Source organism: Mya arenaria, chromosome 14 (genome assembly GCF_026914265.1).
Source record: "Mya arenaria isolate MELC-2E11 chromosome 14, ASM2691426v1".
Classification (NCBI taxonomy): domain Eukaryota; kingdom Metazoa; phylum Mollusca; class Bivalvia; order Myida; family Myidae; genus Mya; species Mya arenaria.
Window position 1 is genome coordinate 29,881,311 of NC_069135.1, and position 25,377 is coordinate 29,906,687.

Genomic DNA, 25,377 nt, shown 5'->3' on the forward strand with positions numbered 1-25,377 from the left:
CTATTTTCTTAATGTACACAAGGATGTGAATTTTGCATATATCGTACTTTCCGTAGTATTTCTTACTTTCCGTACTGAAATACATAAATTTTAAACAAATTAGTCAAATATCATCCGATTTGTACAAAACTTTTACACATCACGTATTTTTAAAAGAAATACAATATTATATTTTTTTCCTTTAAATTTCATAAATATATATGCATTTTGAGTGTACTTTCCGTAGGAGTTCGTACTTTCCGCTAATTCAAAATATGTAAAATTCATATAACTTTTCTAAATATTATCCAAAATGCACAAAAATCGTCTTGAGTCAATTTAATTAAGGGGACGAAATCGCAGGGCGGAAACGTCTTAGGGGCCGATTTGGTAGTAGGCCGATTTGGTAAGGTGCCGATTTGTCTCGCTCCCGTTAGGGGTATGACTAAAATACGAAAATAGGTTATTTTCGCGGGTTATTTACGCAAAAGTAGAATTTTTTACTAAAATACGAAAATAAGGTTATTTTTGATGAAAATAAGTTATTTTCGCGGAAATAAGTTATTTTCGCGGAAATAAGATTTTGATAAAACTCTGAATGGTAAGTTTGGGCGAAAATAACATTTTTGACAAAAATGTAGATAGTTTTTGGCTAAAATAATTTTCATAAAAAAATAACCTTATTTTCGCATTTTAGTCAAAAATGCTGTTTTCGCGAATATAACCATATTTTGGCGAAAATAACCTATTTTTGTATTTTAGTCATACCGGTCGTTAGGGCATTGATTTTTTCTATTTTACGACAAAAGATTTGATTGCGACAAAAATGAACGCCCACTTCCTACTTTCACATTCAAATTACACATTTTCTCATTACTTACATTGCTCAGAAGAACGAAATGCATAAAGTACAGCATTTAAATATCTAAATAACAAAATACATCATTAGGATACAGTAACAATGGCAGGGAAGTTGGGAAAATTGTTCGAAACGCAAAAATCGACAAAGATTTCTATTGATGACACATTGCCACTGGTTTGCACCATTGAAAGTGGCGAGAAAATACAGGATCATGTGGTATGAATTGTTTTATTGAACAACTTTTTGTGAATTTACATAAGGCCACACCAAACTGATATTTCGTTCCGCGGATTTACCGCTCCTATTTTTTTGAAAATGTAAAAAAAATTTTTTATTTTTTTTGTGCGCCCGCACCTCCATTTTCATCGCCATGCAGATTTTTTTCAGGTAATAATTTATTAAAAGGCTAAAAATAATCAAGTATAATTTTTCTATGCTAGTTTTTGTGTTTTTGTAAAGGGAAGTTACCGATACGTGGTGTTTTTATACTGTATATATTGATCGGTTTAGCATGGGTTTCAATTAGTCCACCTAAATGGCCGTCAACGAGTCTTTTAACGATTTTTTTAATATGGCAGACTCGTGACGTCCACCATCCCAGCAAAAAATAGCAAGCGGTCCTTGCGCAGAGAATCCTCGCGGCCACAATTTTGAAATTATCTCCGTTATAAAGTCAAATTTCTACGAAAATATTATTGCCTACTATTAAACACATATAAAGTTATGTCAGTATGCCCAAAAAAACATGTTAAGTTATCATAAAACACTTACAAGTGTCGATTGTTTATCAAGTATCCCGATATCGGTAAATCTGGGACAAACCTGACTGGTTGTGTTCATGTATAACGGTATTTGTGACCCATAATATATTAATGTGAAAATAACAACTCTAATGACAAATTTAATCCATTTCAGATCACTGTCGGATAAAAATTGAACAACTTTGTCATTACATTTCAACATCAATGCATATTATTTCAGTATATCATTTCGCCCATTGTTAAATGGTAGAGAGTTGTAGCGTTACAGGGAAACATAAGAAATGTCAAAATAATAAAAAAAAGTATCCCTGATCGCTCATTATTGTAGCTAGGGTTTCAATAAATTCAATCAAAATGGCGGCTTCCGGTATAAACAATGTGGCTCGAAGTTTGGAAATTAAATCGTATTTTTGACAATAAATATGTTTTGAGCATGCTTGAAGTCATTGTTGATCGTCTCATGCACTAAAGGATCATTAATTAAAGCAGTCATGATTATGCAATAAAGCATGTGTATCTGAGACTGGTAGCGATTATATTGCGTAATTAGTGACTCGTTTTGAATGGAAATCGGACAGGTCAACTTAACTGGAACATGAGTCATTGTTTGGTCCAAACTGATGTATCAAGCTCATTTTTGATCAAATTCTGATAAAACAACAGTTTCAAACAAATATCTTTTCACAAATAGCGATATAAACACTGGTCTGGATATATCTCAACATTATAACATAAGTAAGCCTAAGTTTAATGCACTTGTCAATTGTAACCACTGCCACGCTCACCCCTCGCCCTTGTTCCAGGGGTAAACCAGGGACAGCAGAGGCAATGGGCTGTGTTTTTACCTTTCAGGTGGCCCCGCAGTGCCTAGTGAATGTGGTTTTGTCTTCATATTGAAAATAGTTGGGAATGGGCCTCACATAGGTATTCGGGGTTGCGGGGCCATTTGGCAGGGATTTTACCAGCAGTGTGTCCCTGCAGGTCTGGTATTTTCCCCAGTTTTGAGACACCTGATATCAAAGTCCCCGCTATTCCAGACTAAGGGGGGGGGGCATATACAATTGGCTGGTGCATAAAAACATCTAAATAACCAAAAAAAAGTACTTTGAAAAATACCCATTGCATTTCCTGTGATAATAAAAACAAAATTTAGTCTATGTTATATGGAGTCTGATGTTTCATGATGCCTGTGTAAGTGATCATTTTTTACAAATCCAAAATCAATCCTAAGTTATGTCTAAATACAGTTGCATATGATGTTAAACTGATTCAGGTAGATTTATATAAGTTGTTTCAAACTTTTTACTAAAAGCAGGGTTATCTGTTATTATTAATGATCGTCATATTAAAGTACGTTTTAATTATATAAGAAATTAGATTTATCCATTAATGTTTGTACTTAACACGGATGAATAAATAGTATGTATTCCGACATTTTCCCAAATACCATCAGAGGCTCAAGATGGCATTAAAATGGGTTTAAGGGCTGCGCAATTATTTTGAGCAATCTTTCTTATTTATATTGAATATAAGGAAAAATATATTTTTCGCTCTTCGCTCGCTTCGGTTTTTATAAAAACTGACAAACTTTTATTTTTATATTTTTTTCGTTGCTCGCTCCAATTTTTTTTGGCAAAAATCCGAGGAACTAAACATTAATTTGGTGTGGCCTAATGTACTTTAACAAAACTTTGTAGTGAGAAGCGTTCTGAATCGTACCAAATTTTATTGTATTGTAGCTTGAAAGGACATGCTCATGTTTTCGTGGTAATGCATCTGGAAACTTTTACGTTATAATTATTTAATTTGTTGATACCGATTTTACAGAAATTTTTAATTAAAACGTTAAAACCCCAACCCTGTTTGTAGTGGGACACAATCCAAGACGGGTACACCTGTTACCATGGCAATGTTTCATTCCACAAGGATGAGAATATAAGCTGTCGCCCATATTTTACCCTTTATTGAATATAATGGTTGCATCACGTTACTTTGTCAATCATGACAATCATGCTACAATTTTTTGCTGAATCATGTTATTAAGGCTTTTCAAATTTGTTTGGTGTAATTTTCTTTGATTAATTTTTCTCATTCAAGCACCCCTAAACAAATACTTTTTTTTTATTTTAAAGTAAAGACCAGTCAGAAACAAGTTTTTAATACAAAATTGTCTGGCTCTAGACTAATCCACTCATGGAATGACATGATGTTACACTGAAATCAACACATTTTCTTTATATCTCAAGGTAAGTTGGTAACCATGTTTCATTTATCATTTTTCCAGGATTACAGTTTGCGAGTGTACAGAGGAATTACAGGAGATGTTAACTGGATGGTTAAAAAAAGATACACAGACTTTGCAAACCTTGACAGTGATCTCCGCATAGCCAACATTGTCCTCAATCTTCCGCCAAAGAAAGCCTTTGGAAACTTCAATAGGGAATTCATTGCAGAAAGGCAACTGGCCTTGCAAGTAAGATATATTTATTTTTTTTAATCGATCATAATCCTATTACTTGTTATGTTATGCATACCATATTAAATTGAAAATAAAATTAGCTGCCCAAAAGTGTCATTGGGTTAGCCCTATGGCCACCACCCCCATACCAAGAAAGACAGCTATTGTGATATAATATTGTTAACCAAATTTTACAGCTGCATGTTCAATTAATTACATGCACCATTATGATTATTTGTTGCTTGTAAGCTTGTCAGTTGTTTCTGAGAAAGATAGGCATGTTATTGTCATATAATTAGTGTTGTTGCTTGGGTTGTGCAAAGCCTTACCTGGGCCATAGCTCAAATGCATTTCAAAATACTCAGATGAAACTAGGTACCCAGAGACAATACGCACATATAAAGGAAGGCCCATAACTCTTGCATCAATAACTGTTGAGTTATTCCCCTTGTTTGTCTCAAGGAAATAAACAAGCGTTCGCTCCGTGGTGCTGTTGTTTAGAATGTATTTTGCTAAACATCTTACTTAAATTGACACTAATTGTTTCTAACTTTCTGCAGCTTTATGAAATGTCAAAATGGCAAATAATGTTTAATAAATTTAATGTCATTCGGCAGCTCAGGTGCATTTCATGATGAAATTAAACGTACCTGGTATACAAAACGGGGTTTTCTTACAATTACAATAGTTTGGTGTCCTTGACCAGCTGCCTGTCACATATAAAATAATGAATTGAAATGAGTAAACAAAAACTATTTGCAAGTTAATGTCAAAGTCAAATATGGTTTTGTTTTGCAGACTTACATCACAGAACTGCTACAGAAGCCTATACTTGCAAACAGTTTACCTATGAAAAGGTTCCTGGACCCGGACAATTACTCTTTTAACTTCCTAGGTAAGGAACATGTGTGTGTATGTTAACATAATTATGAAGGGTTTTTGAACCTAACCTTCCTAGGTAAGGAACAAGTATGTGTATATGTTCAGACATCGCGAAAATTACAAAAAAAAAGTGTCAGTCATTCCGTCCCACAGCCTCTGGAATTTTGTCAGTCTGAAAGAAAATTTATCGTTCTGAATTTAACTTCAACTTCAACTTTTCGCCATTTTATTACAGTCTATTCTGATGTATAAAAATTGTGATTTGTTGATTTTGTGGCAATATTTATTTCTCGGACCGAACTGTTGCTTGTTTCCTAGTAATTGAATAGCATGTTCCAATAGATTGGAGTTTGGAACGTTTAGAAATGTTGCATGATGTTTGACTAGTGCGATATGCATGCTTTTGGTCTTGATTTGCAAGATTTTGTTCAATTGGGTATAAAGCAGTTGTTCCTTGGTCTGTCTACATAGACGTAAGTTAAATAACAAAATTAAAAAAAAACCTGTTTCCTCTACAAAATATGAGAATGAAACCCATTTAATTTGTAGCAGAATAGTGTATTGTATACACATTTGATATTAGTTTTTGAGTAATTCTTACAGATAGCCTATTGTCTGATATTGTCTTATGTCAAGTTCAATGCAGTCAAAACCTGTTGGCTCGATATCACTTGCAGTCCAAACCGGTTGGCTCGATATCACTTGCAGTCCAAACCTGTTGGCTCGATATCACTTGCAGTCCAAACCTGTTGGCTCGATATCACTTGCAGTCCAAACCGGTTGGCTCGATATCACTTGCAGTCCAAACCTGTTGGCTCGATATCACTTGCAGTCCAAACCGGTTGGCTCGATATCACCTGCAGTCCAAACCTGTTGGCTCGATATCACTTGCAGTCCAAACCTGTTGGCTCGATATCACTTGCAGTTCAAACCTGTTGGCTCGATATTACTTGGCTTGCTTTCCTCTTTTGCTCGAACTGGGTGTTAAGGACCAATTTAGTTTACCACTTTGTAAGCAATCATGTTTGGCTCAATATTTCATGAAGCTCAAAGAATTTTGGCCGGTCCCTTGGATATTGAGACACAGGTTTTCGACTGAATGATACATGTTATTTCTTTTCAATTTTAATATTAACACCTTTGACCTTCAGAGGAAGCACTACAGCATGTGTCAATGGTATTGAGGTCGGAAAAGAACTGGGAAGTTGTTGAACCATTGTCAGATATAGGTAAAAGTTTTAATAAAAAATTAATTCATAATGTTTGATTACATGCACATGTATGAATTATAGAAATATAGATGTCTGTTCGAATCGAGCAATTTTTTTTTTAAATATGAAACAGCTTCATTGGTTGATATTAAAATGTGCATTTGGAATAACATTATTCATTTAAAAATATGGTATATTTAACCATGATTGTTCCTAACTAAACAAATTACCACAAAAAAAAAATGTACTCCACCTTTTTGTTAATCAAGCAAATTATATTGAGTTGACATTGATTATGATATACTGTTATCCTATTATATTTAATTAAACTTCTGCTTTCTTTAGGCTGGCGGATAAGAAAGTCATACATTCTTGTAAAGCCTTTGAGGGATCCTAAAGTTCGACAGATTCTAAGCTGGGTATGTGCATGTACTTTGCGCTGTTACCTATGTATTATCTGTATCTGTCATTTCCAATCAAATTTTAGACTGTCATGAACATGAACATCATATATTTGAAAGTCTTTACTAAAACTGGCCCAAGTTTTTTGAGTCCCTCATAACAGGATTAAGCTAAGCTTACTATTTTTGTTATTCAATAATGTGCCTAGTATTTACTTCTTTAAGAATCTTGATACTTAAGATAGGAATTATCTTTATGATAATTACAATTAACCTTTTTTTAATTATCAAAATTCAATTTAAGTATGTATTTTGGCTATTTGAATTATCAAAATTCAATTTAAGTATGTATTTTGGCTATTTGAATTATCAAAATTCAATTTAAGTATGTATTTTGGCTATTTGAATTATCAAAATTCAATTTAAGTATGTATTTTGGCTAATTGAAATAAGCTACTTAAGCCTGTTAAGCTTAAGAAGTTTCGAAAAATTGGGACCTGATGTGAGTGTTACATGTACATATAAAAATGTTAAGGAATAGTCATAGCCCTGGCCTCTGGTATTGTTGTCATCCATGCCCTTCCAAAACTAAATTTTGGCCATAACTCCAAAATCTTTCAGGATATTTATTTGACATTTGGTTCTTATTTTGCAGAAGACAAGCAGCTAGGCCAATAATTCTGACTAATATTTGTTGAGTTACATCCCTTTTTCAAAATGAAAAACAGACAAGCATTGGGCTGTGTTCAGCAGCCCTCTTGTTACATGGTCATACAATATTTACTATTTTTTCAGACTGACTATGGTCCATTCCGCTATCTACCGGATAAAGAGATGTCAGCATTAATGAATGTTCTCTGTGATATAAAGGTAGTTTCTTTCATCATCCATGAAGAAAAAATGTCTATTGAAAGCTAAGAGTTTTTTTTGTCAACAATGGGCTGATTGTTCAGAACTTTGTTAAAGTTAACAATGTGGTTATTGACATCGTTGTTAACTTTTAAACTTGAAATATTTTATGATACGCTCACATATCTCAATACAAACAAGAACAGTCGAAACAGCTGTCTCAAATCTAGTTAGAAATACTGCAGATTACAAGTGTTTACATTGAATTTCCAGAGCAGTAACGATTTGAAAACTAGCAACAATTACATTTACAACAATGTTAACTTAAACAAAGATCTAAACAATCAGCCTAATATTAAGTTTGCAGATTGAATTTGTTTTTAGCTATAAGTGGCATACATTTACCCGTCTGCTTTTCATCCACCCAAGATTTCCCAGCTTTGAGACCTACCAGAGTCACTTTTTATGCAAGTAAACCAAAGTACAATAACAATAAAAACTGTCATTATGAAAAAAAACTATTTAGGAAACATAAACAATTTAGTATCTTACACTTAACAATGAAAAAGTTGGTATAAGAAAACAAAAGTTGGTATAAGAATACAAAAGTTGGTATAAGAAAACAAAAGTTGGTATAAGAAAACAAAAGTTGGTATAAGAAAACAAAAGTTGGTATAAGAAAACAAAAGTTGGTATAAGAATACAAAAGTTGATATAAGAAAACAAAAGTTGGTATAAGAAAACAAAAGTTGATATAAGAAAACAAAAGTTGGTATAAGAAAACAAAAGTTGATATAAGAAAACAAAAGTTGGTATAAGGCTACATTGATTGTACATTGTATATTTTGCAATGCTTGCTTTCTCCATTTTCAGCATCCAAATATAGTTTCACCGGTCTTGTCGACGTCTAACGAAAGTGGTGGACTTGTTATACGCCCTTATGGTGAAAAGGGGACTTTAAAAGACATTATCTGCAAGTGTAAACCAAAGGGCAATTTTCTTAAGAAGTATGCAACGGCTCCTGCAAAGATTACGAGAATGGATGTACCGGCTATAAAGCAGTTTGGTAGACAGATATTGGAAACATTGAATCTACTCCATGAAAAGGGTCTACCATATTGTACGTATGATTGTTATTATAATGCGAAAATTAATTCTAGGGTGGGGATAATTGATTTCCTTACAATGGCCTCTTAGATCAGAAAACAGTTATAGTTTTTACCAAGGAAATGGTGTTGCTGACAATGATGTTAATGTTGATGATGCTGTGGTTGTTTGGGTGATGATGATGATGATGTTGCTGACAATGATCAATAAGATGAATACTAACTTATAATTTAAAGTAGGATTCCCTGCTGCTGCTCATGTTATTAATTAGATAAATGTGCTGTTTTTACTTTCCCTACCACGAAATATTACAATGCTAAACTGCTTTGTCCAGGTCACCTACACACGGGAAATCTTGTGGTCCACAACAACCGGGTGATGCTGTTGGATTTGGAAAACTGGCTGCTTGGTTTACCAGCCTATCACAGACAGCATGTGCTGCAGTTCAAGAAAATACAGGTATAAAGTACTGTAAACATGGTTTAAGGAGTATGGCTCATAAATAAGGTAGCTTTATGATAGGTCTGTTATCCTTAATGTTGAATTTTGGTGCCTCGTGGCCTCATTTAATGTTGGTATCATTTGAAACGTATGTGATGGCCGATTACTAATATGTTAGATAAAGTTCTAGTAGTACATTACAGAACACATGAAGTTATCACAGGTTCTATTTTGCACTTCATTAGATAAAATTACCTGTTTTGAAGTGATGTTCCAATGATCGATTATGATCGAAAATTGATTGGTTGGGCCTGAAATTGGCGACAATGGATTGAATTTGGTCATTATTGATCATCCGTTCAACCAGCGAGTGTTTTTTCTTCTTTCCTCTTGTTTTTTTTGTATTGTTTATTTACACCATTTTTCTCCTTTCAGTTTATCATACATTCTAAGTGTTCAGTTTTTATCATTACCAATATGGCCGAAAATAACAACAACACTAAATAACTTCAAACATACACATAATAGAAGCATAGTTGAGGATTAGGAGTTATTGTACAATAATAAAACTACAATTAAGGTATTGTCAGTAATTGATTGTACTATCAATAATCAGTTTCTTGCGTGGAACCGATTATCAGTAATCATACTGGATCTGATTTCCACACCTTCTATTTTGATGGCTTTGAAGGCTGAAAAAACACATTTGATATATCATTTTCATATTCAATTTCCTTTTTATGCACATGAGTCCTTTTCAAATGATACCAACAGGGTTCGAATTTAACTTTGAGGAGCACTCGCAAAATTTTGCGAGTGCATTTTGAGGCAACTCGCAAAATGACAAATCAACTTGCAATTTTATTATTTGCTTTATTCCCTTATAATATTGTCTAATTAAAGTAGTTTAGTTTAGTTTAGTTTATTCTGTTTATCCTCCAAATGTGAAGAGAAGTATAGTTTATATACACATACACAAACATATACAATACAATACAAAGTATGGACATAGAAAAATAACAACAAAAAACAAACAAACACACAAACGTTATGGACACATATAAAGCATAAGGTTATTTACAATATATATACAAATAATACATTGCCTATGTCATTTGACAGGAACTGACGCTTATCGTTTGATTGAAATAAAGTCCGTTTACAATTGTGTTGTGGTTACAATGGCATTTATTGTCAATTTATATTTTTTGCAAAATTTGACACTACAATAAAGCACTGGATTCGACATTCATCAGTAATGTCAAGATTGGTGAATCCTCTTAACATCTCAACAAGTTGATGGTTCAGATTTAATAAAATCAAGCGTCTAAATTGTTCTTCACCTAAGAGGTTTATAAGTTTGGACCATAGCCGGCATCGTTCATTTTCAAAATATGGACAAAAGAACACCTTATGCAGAACAATTTCATTTGTTACTGCATTACAATGATAGCATGTAATGAAATACTTCCGTGCAAAAAATTTACATAATAAACCGAACATTGAGAAACATTGCTTTTTATAGACTGGGAAGCTTTTTAGAAATCGCCATATCAGACAAAATTCATAATTGGAGTGAAAAAGGGAGAATAGTTTGAGGTTTTCGTCATCGTGTACTCTACTTTTCCACGATTTTGTCACATGTTCATCAATGGAAATTAACACCTAAGACATATTATGAATATTAAAAAGTATCAATCTTGATTGACTCGACTACTAGAACTTGTTGATGGCTTATTCTATTTGGGGGGTATGGAAAGACTCGTCTGATGCTGGCAGCTTTTTGATAACAAAGCTGTCCAATAATTTGACATTGTTCACTTTGTATATTTACCCACGCCATCGGGTAATTTAATACCCATTCGACAAGCACGCTACAGATTTTATTAAGTCTCTAAGTATTAAAAACAATAAAATAATAAATTTAAAATAAAAAAGCAACAGTAAATGTAGCGTGGATACTTTGGACCATGAAATATATCGATCAACGAAGTCTATTCATTTTGACAGTTGGGCGGAAATATATTCAAAGGATGATGGGGTTTACATATAGTGCGCAAAAGCGCTAAATTTAGCCAATGATTGAGCTAGGTGATTACATCATTCGTATTTACTTTGTATTATGCACGCCTCGGAGCATCCCGGAAAGATTCGAGATAAAACTCGGCCTTTTCTGTATTTGTTCTATTTTTGAAAACCTACTAGAGCGTGACTCCGTACTGTCTTCTTTATACCGGAGTGTAAACATGCCACTTATAGGCTGTTTACACTCGACTACATAGTGGAATTAAGTTCATGTTTATTCTACTTTCCTTTTAACATTTTGTGGTCTAGAAAAAGCCACTCGCAGAATTTTGCGAGCTTGAATAAAAGTCACTCGCAATTTCCAAATGTCGCTCGCATTTTGCGAGTATGCGAGTCTAAATTCGAACCCTGACCAAAATGATAAGGGACTACCAGGCATCCAAAATTCACACATTTATATATCCGATATTTGAAGATTAGATGATTGTGACAAATATCATAAGGAGATCTTGCTATACACTGCAACTGAGTAATGGATTTGGAAAACTGGCTGATTGGTCTGCCAATCTACTACAGACAATAGGTTCTACAGTTTAAGAAAAAGCAGCTACTATATGAACAGGGTTAAAGAATAGATCATTTTATGAATGTCACACAGGAGATATTGCTATACAAAGCAATTGAGTAATATATTAGTATCACTGGCTGATGGTTCTGCCACAGAAAACAAGTGCTTAAGTTTAAGACAACACAGGTAGGGTACAATATGTTGAGCTGAAAGGGCGGTAATTGTGCTATAGGGGTATTTGGGCTGTGACAATGATTGTTGATATAAAGATTTGATTTATAAATGTTTACATTTCATGATAATAATATGTAATTTAATGTATAATTTATATATATATATATATATATATATATATATATATATATATATATATATATATATATATATATATATATATATATATATATATATATATAAATAACTGAAGAACTCCTACAGATTTTTTTTCCACTTTTAAGGGAAAAGTTGGCGAGGTCTTTTGATAGGGGAGGAATAGTGTTGTTTTGAAAAAAAGCTTTTCTCATTCATTAGATGTTTGATAATGACCAATTTTACACAAAGCCTTATCGCTCTGGTGTTTGCAAATGGCTTAAAGGGGAAAAATAATAACATGATTCATATACAATATAAACTTGTATTCAAATCTTTTATTCAACAAACTTACAGACATTTTCATAAATGGTACTATACTGCTACAATTATTAAATGTTAAGAGGTCAATGCTCCATCTAAAAAAAAAAAAATTAGTTTTTTTTAAAGGATTTTTTTTTACCTGGGCAGGGGGAAATTATATACTTTTTCTGGAGGGGAATAGGCTTAAATTCGGCCCCAAAAAAGGCAGAATTATAAATTCATAAAAGCCATAAATTGACATTATGTTTTGCATAACTATGCCTGCATAGTTAAATGTAATACTAGTTTGTAAGCACTTAACATATGTGTCTACAGTGTCTTGATGCTGCTGTCAAATCATTTTCAGATCATTTTGTCTGTGTCAGTTTCCAATACATACTTACATTGAACTTTTACATAATGATGTTTTGCAGACTACAGAAATGGTGGATGTATACAGTTTTGGTCATGTCCTCTATGAGCTGACATTCGGTATGGAGATGAGAACGGACACATGTAATGAATTCCCTCCACAGTGTGACGCACAGCTTAGTAAGTTCAGTCTTCACATAATTGTACAGTTTGGGTTATGTCCTATATGATTAAAATCATAATCTGACATTTTGTATGGAGCTGAGAATGGACACATGTACAGCTTAGTATGATATATAGTCTGTATCATGTACACAGCCAGACATCTCTGACCATTATATGTCCGGCTAATCCATATTGATTATATGTTGAGCATCCAGTTCCGATTTTAAGCAGTGATTTTTTAGGTGCAATTAAGTGCCTTCTACAGGCTGTTTGTGTCCATTTCCACCAAAAAATCATATTTTTTTCCCAATTCATTTAACATTGTTTTCGTAAAAGAATGATATAGCATATTATACTTAAAAAAAACATCTTTTAGATGTATAAGCTGTCAGCAGTATAAAAGAGATCAGTTAACGTACAGTACAATGTAGTAAGTTCATTAAGTAAAAAAGGTAACTCTTATAATGGTTTATAGTTTAATTCTACACCTGTTTCATTATTAAATAACTAAGCATTAAAATGCAGTTTTCTTTAAAATATTTTCATTTAAAAATGATAAAATGAAATCCAAAATCATCCAGCCAGATGATGATAATTGTAGAACCAGATTAGTGTGGCTGTAACAAAATTTTACTTTAAAGGCATGTCAACTTACCTAAATCTAACAATTTTACTTAATTTCGACCAAATAATAAGAATAAAAGCCATCCAGTTCAAAGTTATCAAACTTTTATTGTTCACCATTTAAACAAGATGATTTGGAAAAACCTTGGAAAAATTGATTCAATGTAAAATGCAATTAGGCAATTGGTCTTCAGAATGAAAAAAAGCAACAAAACATTTACCATTATCAAGTTGAACAAAGATATATGATTTTTTAAGAGTTTTGTTATTGAAAAAACAGACTCCAGTCAAGGAATCATATCATAAAAATGGATAAGTTTGATTTTCTATATGAATGATTCTGCAAATTGTCACCTTAATGCAAGAACTCAATATCTGCTTCTATTTCTATAAGCAGTTATTGAGTTATTGCACAGTGTAAAGTGTATTTTTAGGATCCGTCCTAGAGTCCATTCTGACAATAGAAGCCTGCAAGAATGGTCTACCTACAGTCCAGTCCTTGCTCACTCATCCGTAAGTGGCTTGGCATTTATTTAAAAATGATATAATCTTTTATATGAGATAAGAGGGAATCCATGTTGTTCAATGTTATGTTGTGGATTCCTTCTCACTTTCATTAAAGTAAGAATTTTCATAAGTACATGTATTGCCAAATTAAAAAGGTGGATCTCATCTATTTTTGAATTCCAAGCTATAGATTTCTTGAATGCAGTTTCCTTTTAGATTTACAGTGGGCTTTACAATGATTCATTTTTAGCTCATCTGTTTTTCAAGGTCAAGGTTTTTGTGAAAAACAATAATTTAGATCATTACATTCAATATGTGATCAAAATTTTCAAATAAAACAATTTTCACATGAGGTGCTTACATAAATGTCAAGTTATCTGCTCTACATTACAAAAAACAGACAGTCTTTGACTTGCACTCAGCAGTGCTTTTGTTAAATTTCGGATTTTGTTCTATTTTGGCCTCTCTCCTTATCTAAAATCTAACAAGGCATTGAGAAAGGCAAAGGAATTATATGATATTGTAGGTTTAAAGTTATATAGGTTACAGTACGTTATGAAAATACTGATCCTGTATGTTGTAGGTTTTTTTCCGACGTGACCCCACCCCCGAGTGAGAAGCCATTCCTCAAGATACCCAGCAAACTCAAGGAGCCATTAAGAAAGGCGAAGGAAGAGTTTGAAGCCAGATTGAGGGAGGAACAAAAAGTGGTATGCCACCATTTCTGTAATTTACGGTTAAAGAGACTTTTTCACATTTTCTAGGGTCAGACATAAAAAAATGTGAACAAAAACCTGGTTAAATAATACATCATCATATGTTCAAATGAGAACAGCACTGTTGTTAAGGTTTTTTATAAATATTTTAAAAGGGTAGTAACTCTATTGAAGTTTGAATGATTTTAGACCAAGATTTAGCTGAATGTTTTAATACTGTAATTTATCAGACATCAAGTTTGTGTGTTTTTAGTAACCAAAATGAACACCAAATGGTCATGCTTGTGAACAAATATGTATCTTTCTAAATTTTAAAGACACGTGGGCGATTCTTCAGAACTTTGTTAAAGTAAACAATATTGTTAATGGCATCGTTGTTAACTTTAAAAGGTGAAATATTTTATGATTTGCTTATATATTTGAAAACACAAGTACAGTTGTCTCAAATGTTGTTGGAAAAGCTTATCAAAAGTTAACAACGATGAAGTTTACAATGTTGTTAATTTTAACAAGTTCCGAACAATCTACCCACTGTCGTGCAAATATCATGATTGATACCTGAAAACTCACTTAATTGAAATATGAAAAACAGCAACAGAAAAGCCAATTGAATTATGTCTTAGTAATTCGCAATGGTGTGATATGGTTCATTCGGTAATTGTATTTTCATAGATTTACAAGAAGAACAGAGTGTCGCGCGCCAAGGAGTACCACATGTCGGAAGATGTGAAAAAGGAACGAAGAAAAACAAAAAAGGTATTATTCGCTTGGAGAAATTTTACTTTGATGTAACCATGAAGCAGATAGTTTTGTCTATAATTAATGACTATAAATATGTTTATTACGCTGTGCATTGGACTGTTTATGACTGGCAGATTGATGAGGAGAAAAAGGATGGATTAAGGAACGTTTTTTCAAATGAGACAGCTTCTAGACAATGTGCTTATATAGATAAACGTGCAAATAATTCGAACACACTGTTTACTGTCATCATGATCCCCAGTAATTTTTATTCACTGCATGTATCAAGAAGTTCCTTTAATATAATGTTTGTTTTAAGGGTTATTTTGTTTTGTGTTGAAGCTATATTTTTGTAATGTTAATGTTTATGGAAATCATCTTTTGGAACATCAAAATAAGGCTTACTTAAAGTGTATAATAATAGAAATAAAAGTATTGTGTCACAGCGTGTGACTCATCTAGCATGGGGGTGCCAGCATGGCTGAAATCACCAGAAATGCCTATACCACGCCTCCAACATAAATAACGCAACACCATTGGTCCAGGACTGGTCATGCGGTGACCCCATATCTTTACATTACCAATATATTGTACCAAAATGGCGTCTATTTTCCAATTCCGATTAAATATTCCAAAGAATAAATGAAACATTTTAAACATGTAAAGAGGTTATCGACGTGATATATACGCTACAGGGTTACTAGGTGACCTGATATGGGATATATGGGGCGCAGGAAGCCATATTTTGGTACAAGCTTTGCTCTTACAGGATATGGTTTCCTTTGCCCCGTATATCCCTTATCGAGTCACCAAGTAACCCCTTAACTTATAATATGGTGTGCTGGAACAATAATGTCAACAACAGTAGGTTTTTAGGATATTACATGCAAGCATGTTATACATGTTTACAAAACATGTTTGGAAATAACCCCCTTCTTAATAGCGGATTCAGTATTGTGTTTACCTATTTTATTAAAGATAAAAATGTCTACTGACATATTTGAATACTCATAGTTATTATTTAAACATTGCCTTTGATTATATGTGCCATGTTTTTATTTGTGTGAAATGATTTTTTTCTGAAGAAACCAACAAGTGTAAGTATCATGTCCTATATAACAACATTTGTCAATCCTCGCAACTTCACTGAACAAATTCCTTTTGCACAGTATCTATTTAATTTAACTATGTTAATATTGTATTCTAATTATCCTTTACTCAAAATATGTATTTCAACAAGTCTTAATATTACAGAAGAATTTAAAGCATACGGCTGGTTTGTTAGTTTGAAAATGTTTTATGACTTCCTCTTTCCTACCAAAAGTGTATGTTTATTTCACTATTTGTATGCAATGAAGGTAAATTGAAACTAGAGTATAACTCCCAGTTGCACCAAATATTACTACAATTACATCATTCATTTATGCAGATCTTTATCTAAATGTGATTGTTTTGAATTTCATAACTTGAATTTCTTCTAGTTTTATATTTCAGTTCTTGTTTTATTACAATTTAATATTCTTAAGCACATAAGGAAAATAATAATTTCCTGCAAGAAATAAATCACACAAAAGGGCATGTTGAAAAAGTGTGTAAATTGAAAATGCAAAGAGATCCATAACAAAATAACCTAGCCTCTATTAAGAAACACAATTTGTTTACAGAGAGCTCTAGAGAGTGAAAGGGCTGCAGCAGAGGCATCGACCAATGGGACACAAGCGCCCTCTGCCCCCTCATCTGCTGCTCCTCCTGCTCCACCACCCCCTGGGGCAGGAGCCCCAACCCCACCAGGTATGCAAACATGGTAACCAAATGTTATTGGGAGGGGGGGGCATTTGTTTTATAAAATGTTTGATTTAAGTGTCCTGACCATAATTTCTAATGAATATGAATCTCTGAAATTTTACTTGAAGACTGTAAGATGAAAGATTCATTATGAACATGGGTATGGTATATTAAATTTGGGCGTTATTAGTTTTTAACCAATTGAAAAGCATAAAAAATTGAGCATTTGGGATTTCCGGTATATTGAACTTGGTAAGTGAACTGTAAACATTGAACACACGCACAGGTTAAGGTCGGCTGCAACCCCACTGTATTTAAGCACATTTTGTAAAATTCCACCAGCAGTTATATGGTGTACAAATAAATGTTACATTATTCTTAAAGCATAGAATGGCTTATATAGTTACGGTATATAATAATGTTTAGGTATTGTCATAGCCTTTGGTGTCTACAGAGTCCACATAATGCAAAAGCTTTAACCTTGACCATAACCAACAAACTGTTCAAGATATTTAAATAAAACTTGGTGCAAATGACGCCAGAGACAATAGACATAAATATATCTTCATCACGCGCAGTGCAGATCAAGACAATCAAGGTAGCGTTGGAAAGGTACTGATGAGACTTTTCCGCTGGTGTCATATTTAACCAGCTCCAGTTTGATTTGTGGGTCTCTGGTTCAAGCTGGCTGGCTGGGACTAACATCCCGTGCCTAGGCCAGGCTCCCTGGGTTGGACCTGAGGAGGCGTGGGCTATAAATGGAACTCGTTGAGCCTTTCAAACAGTACCTCGTTTGCCCAGATCAGACTGTCGGCCGCAGAGATATGGCCACGCAAAGTTTTTCCCAAAACTCCGACTTTGATAAATATCTACTTATGCCCCTTGTTTGACTAGAAAGAACAACAGGCAAGTGTTGGTGTTCTCTTTGTGGCATTTAAAAATGAGTTTAGTATTGGGTTTAATGTAGTTATATATTTTGTAGATGTATGCTATTGACATTAAAATGTGAAAAACGATTATTTTTAAGTATTTGAATATTAAAAAATATCATGATTATTGATTACTTGAAATGCATTTTTGTGTGCAAGGTATGCAATTATGTGCATTTGCTGTCAACACTAACATTTTTGTTTTGTAAAATTATGTTCTAAGTCATTTATAAGAGCTTGTCTAAACACAGATAGAGTATTGTCACAAAGAAAGCGTCATTGTCAAATAATGGCATGAAAATGTTTTATTTTGTACCCATTATAAAAACAAATTGCAAAACATTGTAGTTTGTATTCCACCCTGCTCATGTTACAACATAACAAGTATCTAACACATCTTAAAACCAAATAATATGTCAGTAAAATGACATTTATTATGAAATTATGTGTCTTTTAAATAGGTTATCTGTACTGCATTTTTATCCAGAATTTCCCACATGAGTTAAATACAAACTCCTGGATAAAAATGTGGTACTAATGCACCAGTCAGTTGTTTCAACAGCCCCCTAGGTCCGGGGAGTAGCGAGGACTTTGACTTTCGGTCCAGCCAAGCCTGGGTAAGATCCCCGACCTGCGGAGACAAACTGCTGGTAAAATCCCCGCCAAATGCCCCCGCAGCCGAGGGACTCTAAGTAAGGCCCATTCCGGGCGTTTTTTAACAAAACCACGGCATTCACCCGGCACTGCGGGGCTACCTGAAAGGTAAACACATGGCCTATTTGCCCGGCTATCCCCGGTATACCCCCGGACCTGGGGCGGGCTGTTGTTACAATTGACTGGTGCATAATTAGGGTGAGGGCTGGTGTAGCGTTATTCAGGTTTCTGCCTCTCACCTATGTTCTGCCCTTGGCCTCTCAAAATGGAAGTACTGATTATTACCCAGGAAATGGACTAAAGAGTCATTCATTCCAGTCAGCTTATACAGTGTGTGTAGACCATGTGATAAATTATGTCATTTATGCTACTCAGAAGGCAACATTTGGCTTAAAATAAAGAGTTTAATCAAAGATAACTTTTCTTACTACACCATTTTAAATGAAGCAAAGGACAATCTATGCTGCTTAAAGAGCCCAGCCTTAATTTTATTACCGGAGTTTGATAAGGTGATTAGTTTCACCAAACACAAGTAAAGTTTTGACAGTGCTCCGACTGAAAAAAGAAAAGGTTTGTTGAAGTGTTTTAAGAAACTAAACTCTCAATCAAACTCTGGTAAATGACCGAATGCGGGGCTCCGTAAGTGGCATGGACTTCGCTGTTTCATTCATTGTGAAGAAATAGGAAAGTTATCTTTGTTTAAAGTCTTCATTCAAAGCAAAATATTGCCTTCCGACTTAGCATTTATGACGCAATTTAACATAGCTGTCTTAACAATCAAGCTGAAATGATATGGTATTGCCATATACACCAAAATATTAAACAAATGTATGACCATTTTCCACAACAGATACAGACGACTCCTAGCCCTTTTCCCCACCACCCTCTAGGTAAATCCTCTTGTACCCCAGTCACTGTATACCCTATTCTTGCTGTACACTGGGTTCTAAATGTTTATACAGTCCAACCCTGTTGGCTCAAACTCGCATGCCTCAAATTCCTCATTGGCTCAAACTCAATATTAAGGACCGATTTTTATATACTGAAGGTAAGCATTCCCACTTGGTGCAAATTTTCCAAGGCTCGAGGTATTTTGGCCGTTCCTGGGAGTTTGAGCGAACGAGGTTCGACTCAGTGTACTATAAAACTTTGGTTGTCTAAAAAAAAAGTCTTTATTTAATAAAAAACATGTCAATCATTTTCATCAAAGTTAATTAAAATGTGCAATTTTTTTTAATGTTAAATCATACATTTAGCCTTAAATCATATCTGTAGAAAGGGCAAAGACTTTTACTGTTAAATATTGTAGCAAAGTAGTTTTTGCATAATGTAATATTCAAGTTCACAGGTTAATGGGCTTAAATAATATAGACTAATGAAATGTACATGTACAAGTACTCCCAGGAGTTTGGGTAAACATTTGATGGCTTTTTATGACCTTGGGCGATTTACATAATTAATCTGGTTTGTGCTTAAGCAGCTTTTGAAAGCTCCTTACACTTGCTCGAGGCAAGACTCAAGCCACCTTTTGGAAAGCTCTTTCGAAGCATGTTTCTGCATTGTTCTTGATTAAAAATCATAATCGACCATCAGAAACAATTTGTCAAACCCTGTCATTCAATTTTCGATTATACAAACAAAACCAAAATTTCATAAACTTAAACTATGTGGTTTACAATAGCAGCTGTTGTTCAGAAGTGAACTAAGCAATGAATACACATGAATGCAAAATATCATGCTGTGTTTTGTTTTTAAAGACTAAATAATCAATGGTTGCTCAATCATGATACTGTGGTTCTATCTAGATTTCTATTTTTAGAGAATATAGATTTTTTTATAGATATTAGAACATTTTATTTCAACTGCATACGATTATTATTTTCCATCTATAATAATCATATGGTCTTCATGGAGCTTTGATAAAGTTTTCTTACCTCTCTGTTAATTGGTTAACAAGCTATGCCACTTACAGAAAGTGCTCTGTTAAAATTGGTAAACTTGCTATGACACTTACAGAGAGCACTCTTTTGATTGGTTAAATAGCTATGTCACTTACAAGGAGCAATCTTTTAATTGGTTAAATAGCTATGTGACTAACAGAGAGCGCTCTTTAATTGGTTTAATATCTGTGTCACTAACAGAGACTGCTCTTTTATTTTATGAACTAGCTGTGTCACTTACATAGATTGCTCTTTTATTTGGTCAACTAGCTGTGTCACTCACAGAGTGCTCTTTTTTATTTAGGTCATTACATAAAGCAGTTGTGCAATTTTGTGGTCAACACCTAGCATCAATGCAAGATGCCCAGATTTTGTTCTGAAATATGCCTTTTCAGTATTTGGTCCAGAGTTTCCCATCAAATATTGGCCCAAACTCCTGGTCTTGTACTACTACAGAGCACAGAGTAATTTAGCATTCACATGATTTCTTACTAATGCAGGCTTAACTCACACAGGTTCTGGATGTATGCAATTACTAATTATGTCTCCCCCTCTCTGGGGGAGACATATTGTTTTTGCCCTGTCCGTCAGTCCGGTAGTCCGGTAGTCCGGTAGTCCGTCAGTCCGTCAGTCCGTCAGTCCGTCAGTCCGTCCGTACGTCACACTTCGTTTCCGATCGATAACTGGAAAACCGCATTACCTAGGATCACCAAACTTGGTAGGGAGGTTGGTCATGAGGTGTAGAAGATCCCTATTGTTTTTGGGGTCACTAGGTCAAAGGTCAAGGTCGCGGCGACCCCCAATGTAAAAAACATTTCCGCTCAATATCTTGACAATGGTTTGACCTAGGTTCACCAAACTTGGTAGGGAGGTTGGTCTTGAGTTGTAGAAGATCCCTATTGTTTTTGGGGTCACTAGGTCAAAGGTCAAGGTCGCGGCGACCCCCAATGTAAAAAACATTTCCGCTCAATATCTTGAGAATGGTTTGACCTAGGTTCACCAAACTTGGTAGGGAGGTTGGTCGTGAGGTGTAGAGGATCCCTATTGTTTTTGGGGTCACTAGGTCAAAGGTCAAGGTCGCGGCGACCCCCAATGTAAAAAACATTTCCGCTCAATATCTTGAGAATGGTTTGACCTAGGTTCACCAAACTTGGTAGGGAGGTTGGTCGTGAGGTGTAGAGGATCCCTATTGTTTTTGGAGTCACTAGGTCAAAGGTCAAGGTCGCGGCGACCCCCAATGTAAAAAACATTTCCGCTCAATATCTTGAGAATGGTTTGACCTAGGTTCACCAAACTTGGTAGGGAGGTTGGTCGTGAGGTGTAGAGGATCCCTATTGTTTTTGGGGTCACTAGGTCAAAGGTCAAGGTCGCGGCGACCCCCAATGTAAAAAACATTTCCGCTCAATATCTTGAGAATGGTTTGACCTAGGTTCACCAAACTTGGTAGGGAGGTTGGTCGTGAGGTGTAGAGGATCCCTATTGTTTTTGGGGTCACTAGGTCAAAGGTCAAGGTCGCGGCGACCCCCAATGTAAAAAACATTTCCGCTCAATATCTTGAGAATGGTTTGACCTAGGTTCACCAAACTTGGTAGGGAGGTTGGTCGTGAGGTGTAGAGGATCCCTATTGTTTTTGCGGTCACTAGGTCAAAGGTCAAGGTCGCGGCGACCCCCAATGTAAAAAACATTTCCGCTCAATATCTTGAGAATGGTTTGACCTAGGTTCACCAAACTTGGTAGGGAGGTTGGTCGTGAGGTGTAGAGGATCCCTATTGTTTTTGGGGTCACTAGGTCAAAGGTCAAGGTCGCGGCGACCCCCAATATAAAAAACATTTCTGCTCAAAATCTTGAGAACGGTTTGACCTAGGTTCACCAAACTTGGTAGGGAGGTTGGTCATGAGGTGTAGAAGATCCCTATTGTTTTTGGGGTCACTAGGTCAAAGGTCAAGGTCGCGGCGACCCCCAATGTAAAAAACATTTCCGCTCAATATCTTGAGAATGGTTTGACCTAGGTTCACCAAACTTGGTAGGGAGGTTGATCATGAGGTTTAGAAAACTCCTATATTTTGGGGGGTCACAAGGTCAAAGGTCAACGTCCCTGTGACCTCTAATGTAAAAAAATATTTCCGTGCAATATCAGGAGAATGCTTTGATCTAGGTTCACCAAACTTTGAAGTGAGGTTGGTCATGATGTCTAGTTGATTTTGCAATCAGTTGGTCAAAGGTCAAGGTCACTGACCTTGAGGTGAAGAACCGGTTTCTGCTCAATAACTCAAGAACGTTTACACCCAGGAACTTCATACTTGGTATGCCAGTTAGTCATGACTAGTTGATGGCCCCTATTGATTTTGGGATCCATCATTGATTATTTCTCACCTACGACCACACAATGGGGGAGACATGCGCTTTTTCAAAAAAGCAATCTCTAGTTCTTTGTCAGCATGTCAATTGCAAAATGATTGAAATCTTACAAAAGACAAGAAAAGTTACATTTACACTTTCATTAGCTGCATTTACTGCTATTTGAAAACTATATGAATTGCCTTGTAGAAACATACATGTAAACAAAAAACATTCAATGTGTCTATATTTTGTCCAATAATTGAATGTGTTGTCTTTGTTTTGGTAAATGTATTAATTCACTAACCAATATAATTAACTGGCTTGCTACTATGCATTAGAATACATGTAAACAATAAACATTTAATGTGTCTATATTTTGTCCCATAATGGAGTGTGTTGTCTTTGTTTTAGTTAATGTATTAATTATTTGAACAGTAACCAGTAGGTGGAGCTAAATATGCAAGCATCAATGCAATAAGTACATGACTCAAGGGATGAAAGCGAAAAGGTTCTATCTTCTTCTTTATTTAATGTCACTTAGAACCTTTTTGCATTCACCCCTCGATTATTGTAGTTTGTGAATTTACGATATTTCAATATAAGCTGATACTATGATACCAAAACACTTAAAAGACCATTACTCATGCATAAATCATCATGTGTATAATTTCAGTAACTATAACTTACTCGATTATAGGCTTAATACTTTTTTATATGAACCAATTTTAAATGCATGGATGGTGTTTAGTTGTTGAAAGCATAATCCTAGGTAGTGTTTGTAGTAATTTTGCTATGTGCCTGCCTTATAGTGTTTTTATTGAAACTGTTTGCAATGAATGTATTGATTAGCAAGACAGTTTGCTACATGTTTAAGCCTGCATTGTATGCATAACATTGCTATCATTCGTTATTGCCTATCTTACTTGTTTCTGCATTATCAGCTAGCCAGAGGTATTTCTGGCAATGATTATTAAGCACCAGCAAGTTGCTTTATGTTATCAGACCAGCATACACATTCAATTTTCTTGCTGATTCGGAAAAAAAATTGTTTATATTCAATAACATAGAAATACAACATGATATCATAAATATGTTCTAGTATTATGTTAAGATTATTTTTCTATATTTCTGCCTCTCACCAAAAAGGACTTGCCTTGTTGTTTATTTGTCATTAGGGATACTTTCTATAAAACCAGTGTTGTTTTCTACTATACATATGGATCACATTTTATCAAATATATTAAGCTGTGAAAAAATATAAATTATGATATTTGTACAAGGCAAAATAAAAATGACATACAGGATTATAATAAAAGTAACAACAATAATTTTATTCTTCATTTCAGCTGCTCCTCCACCCCCACCACCAGGAGGTACAGCCCCTCCTCCACCCCCTCCAGGCCCTGCCCCAACCCAAGGGGGTGCGCCACCCCCACCCCCTCCTTCCTCCGAGGGAAGGGGTGCTCTACTCAGCTCTATCTCCGGATTTAGCAAGGGCGGTCTAAAGAAGGCTGTTACAGTTGATAAAAGTGCTCCAAAACTGTAGTGTTGTTTGGTTGTATTCTATAATTGTGCTGTAATAATAAAGAGCAGCAACAATGTAGTGCTGGTATAACTAGTGTCAAGTTAAGCTTATACAGTTAAGCAGGTTTTATACAGCAACATATCGTTTTGCAGTAAATTTCTTTGAACATATGCAAGCTTTAAATGTCTTACAGCATGCTCCGTACACCAGACTCAACTGTGTATTAGTCACTGAAGCAAAATGCAACATTTTATATTCTTCTAGAATCAAAACATGCAAAGCTGTTATTTATTTATGATAGGTAAATAACTTTAATGTTTAATCAAATATGTGTTAAGGGGGGCTCTCATTTAAATTAATCTTGGTACTTAACATTCAATTTGTGATAATGCTCTATGAAACACCAATTTACTTTAAATTTGATGCTTCTGAAGTAATGCATTGATAATTTGATAAAATATTTTGCTTTGAAAACTTGAGATTAAGTGCTCCAAACTCTTTGAAAATACTCCTGAATATGATAAGTTTGATTGTATTGACAATATTATTTATCAAGAATGTAAATTCTTTTGGTTTTGTTAATGTATCTGTTGGTTATTTCTGTTTTAAACGAAATTGATGTTTTACAGTTTAAAGTGCTCAAAGTAAAATTATTCAATGTTATGAACATACTTGCAAGCCATTCAATACCATTGGTTTGTTTTTCATTTATAATTACATGTTATGAATATTTTTGAAGACCGTCTCTAACAGATTGTCTGTTTTTCATAATTAGTTCAATGTTATGAACATCATAGAGGGCCATCAATGACAGTGTTCTGTTTTTCATTCATAGTCATAGTTATAAACATCCCATTCAATACCAGTTGTTTGTTTTTCATTGATAATAACATGTAATGAACATCAATATCAGTTGTCTGTTT

General features: G+C 34.5%; 1 protein-coding gene across 3 annotated transcripts; it reads left to right on the forward strand.

Moving 5' to 3' along the window:
- Positions 1-800: 800 nt before the first annotated feature.
- On the forward strand, positions 801-25,316 carry LOC128217167 (PX domain-containing protein kinase-like protein). Of its 3 annotated transcripts, XM_052924109.1 has the most exons (16): positions 801-1,057; positions 3,887-4,075; positions 4,859-4,955; positions 6,094-6,171; positions 6,499-6,572; positions 7,350-7,424; positions 8,277-8,523; positions 8,845-8,969; positions 12,591-12,708; positions 13,752-13,830; positions 14,408-14,534; positions 15,213-15,296; positions 16,367-16,378; positions 16,946-17,072; positions 19,500-19,539; positions 24,276-24,386. In XM_052924109.1, exons 1-15 carry the CDS (start codon positions 941-943, stop codon positions 19,514-19,516), a joined length of 1,566 nt encoding a protein of 521 aa, XP_052780069.1. In that variant the 5' UTR covers positions 801-940; the 3' UTR covers positions 19,517-19,539; positions 24,276-24,386. The 3 variants fall into 3 exon arrangements, with proteins under 3 accessions (XP_052780069.1, XP_052780067.1, XP_052780068.1); XM_052924107.1 differs by lacking the exon at positions 19,500-19,539 and having other exon boundaries at positions 24,276-25,316; XM_052924108.1 differs by lacking the exons at positions 16,367-16,378; positions 19,500-19,539 and having other exon boundaries at positions 24,276-25,316.
- The last annotated feature ends 61 nt before the right edge of the window (positions 25,317-25,377 follow it).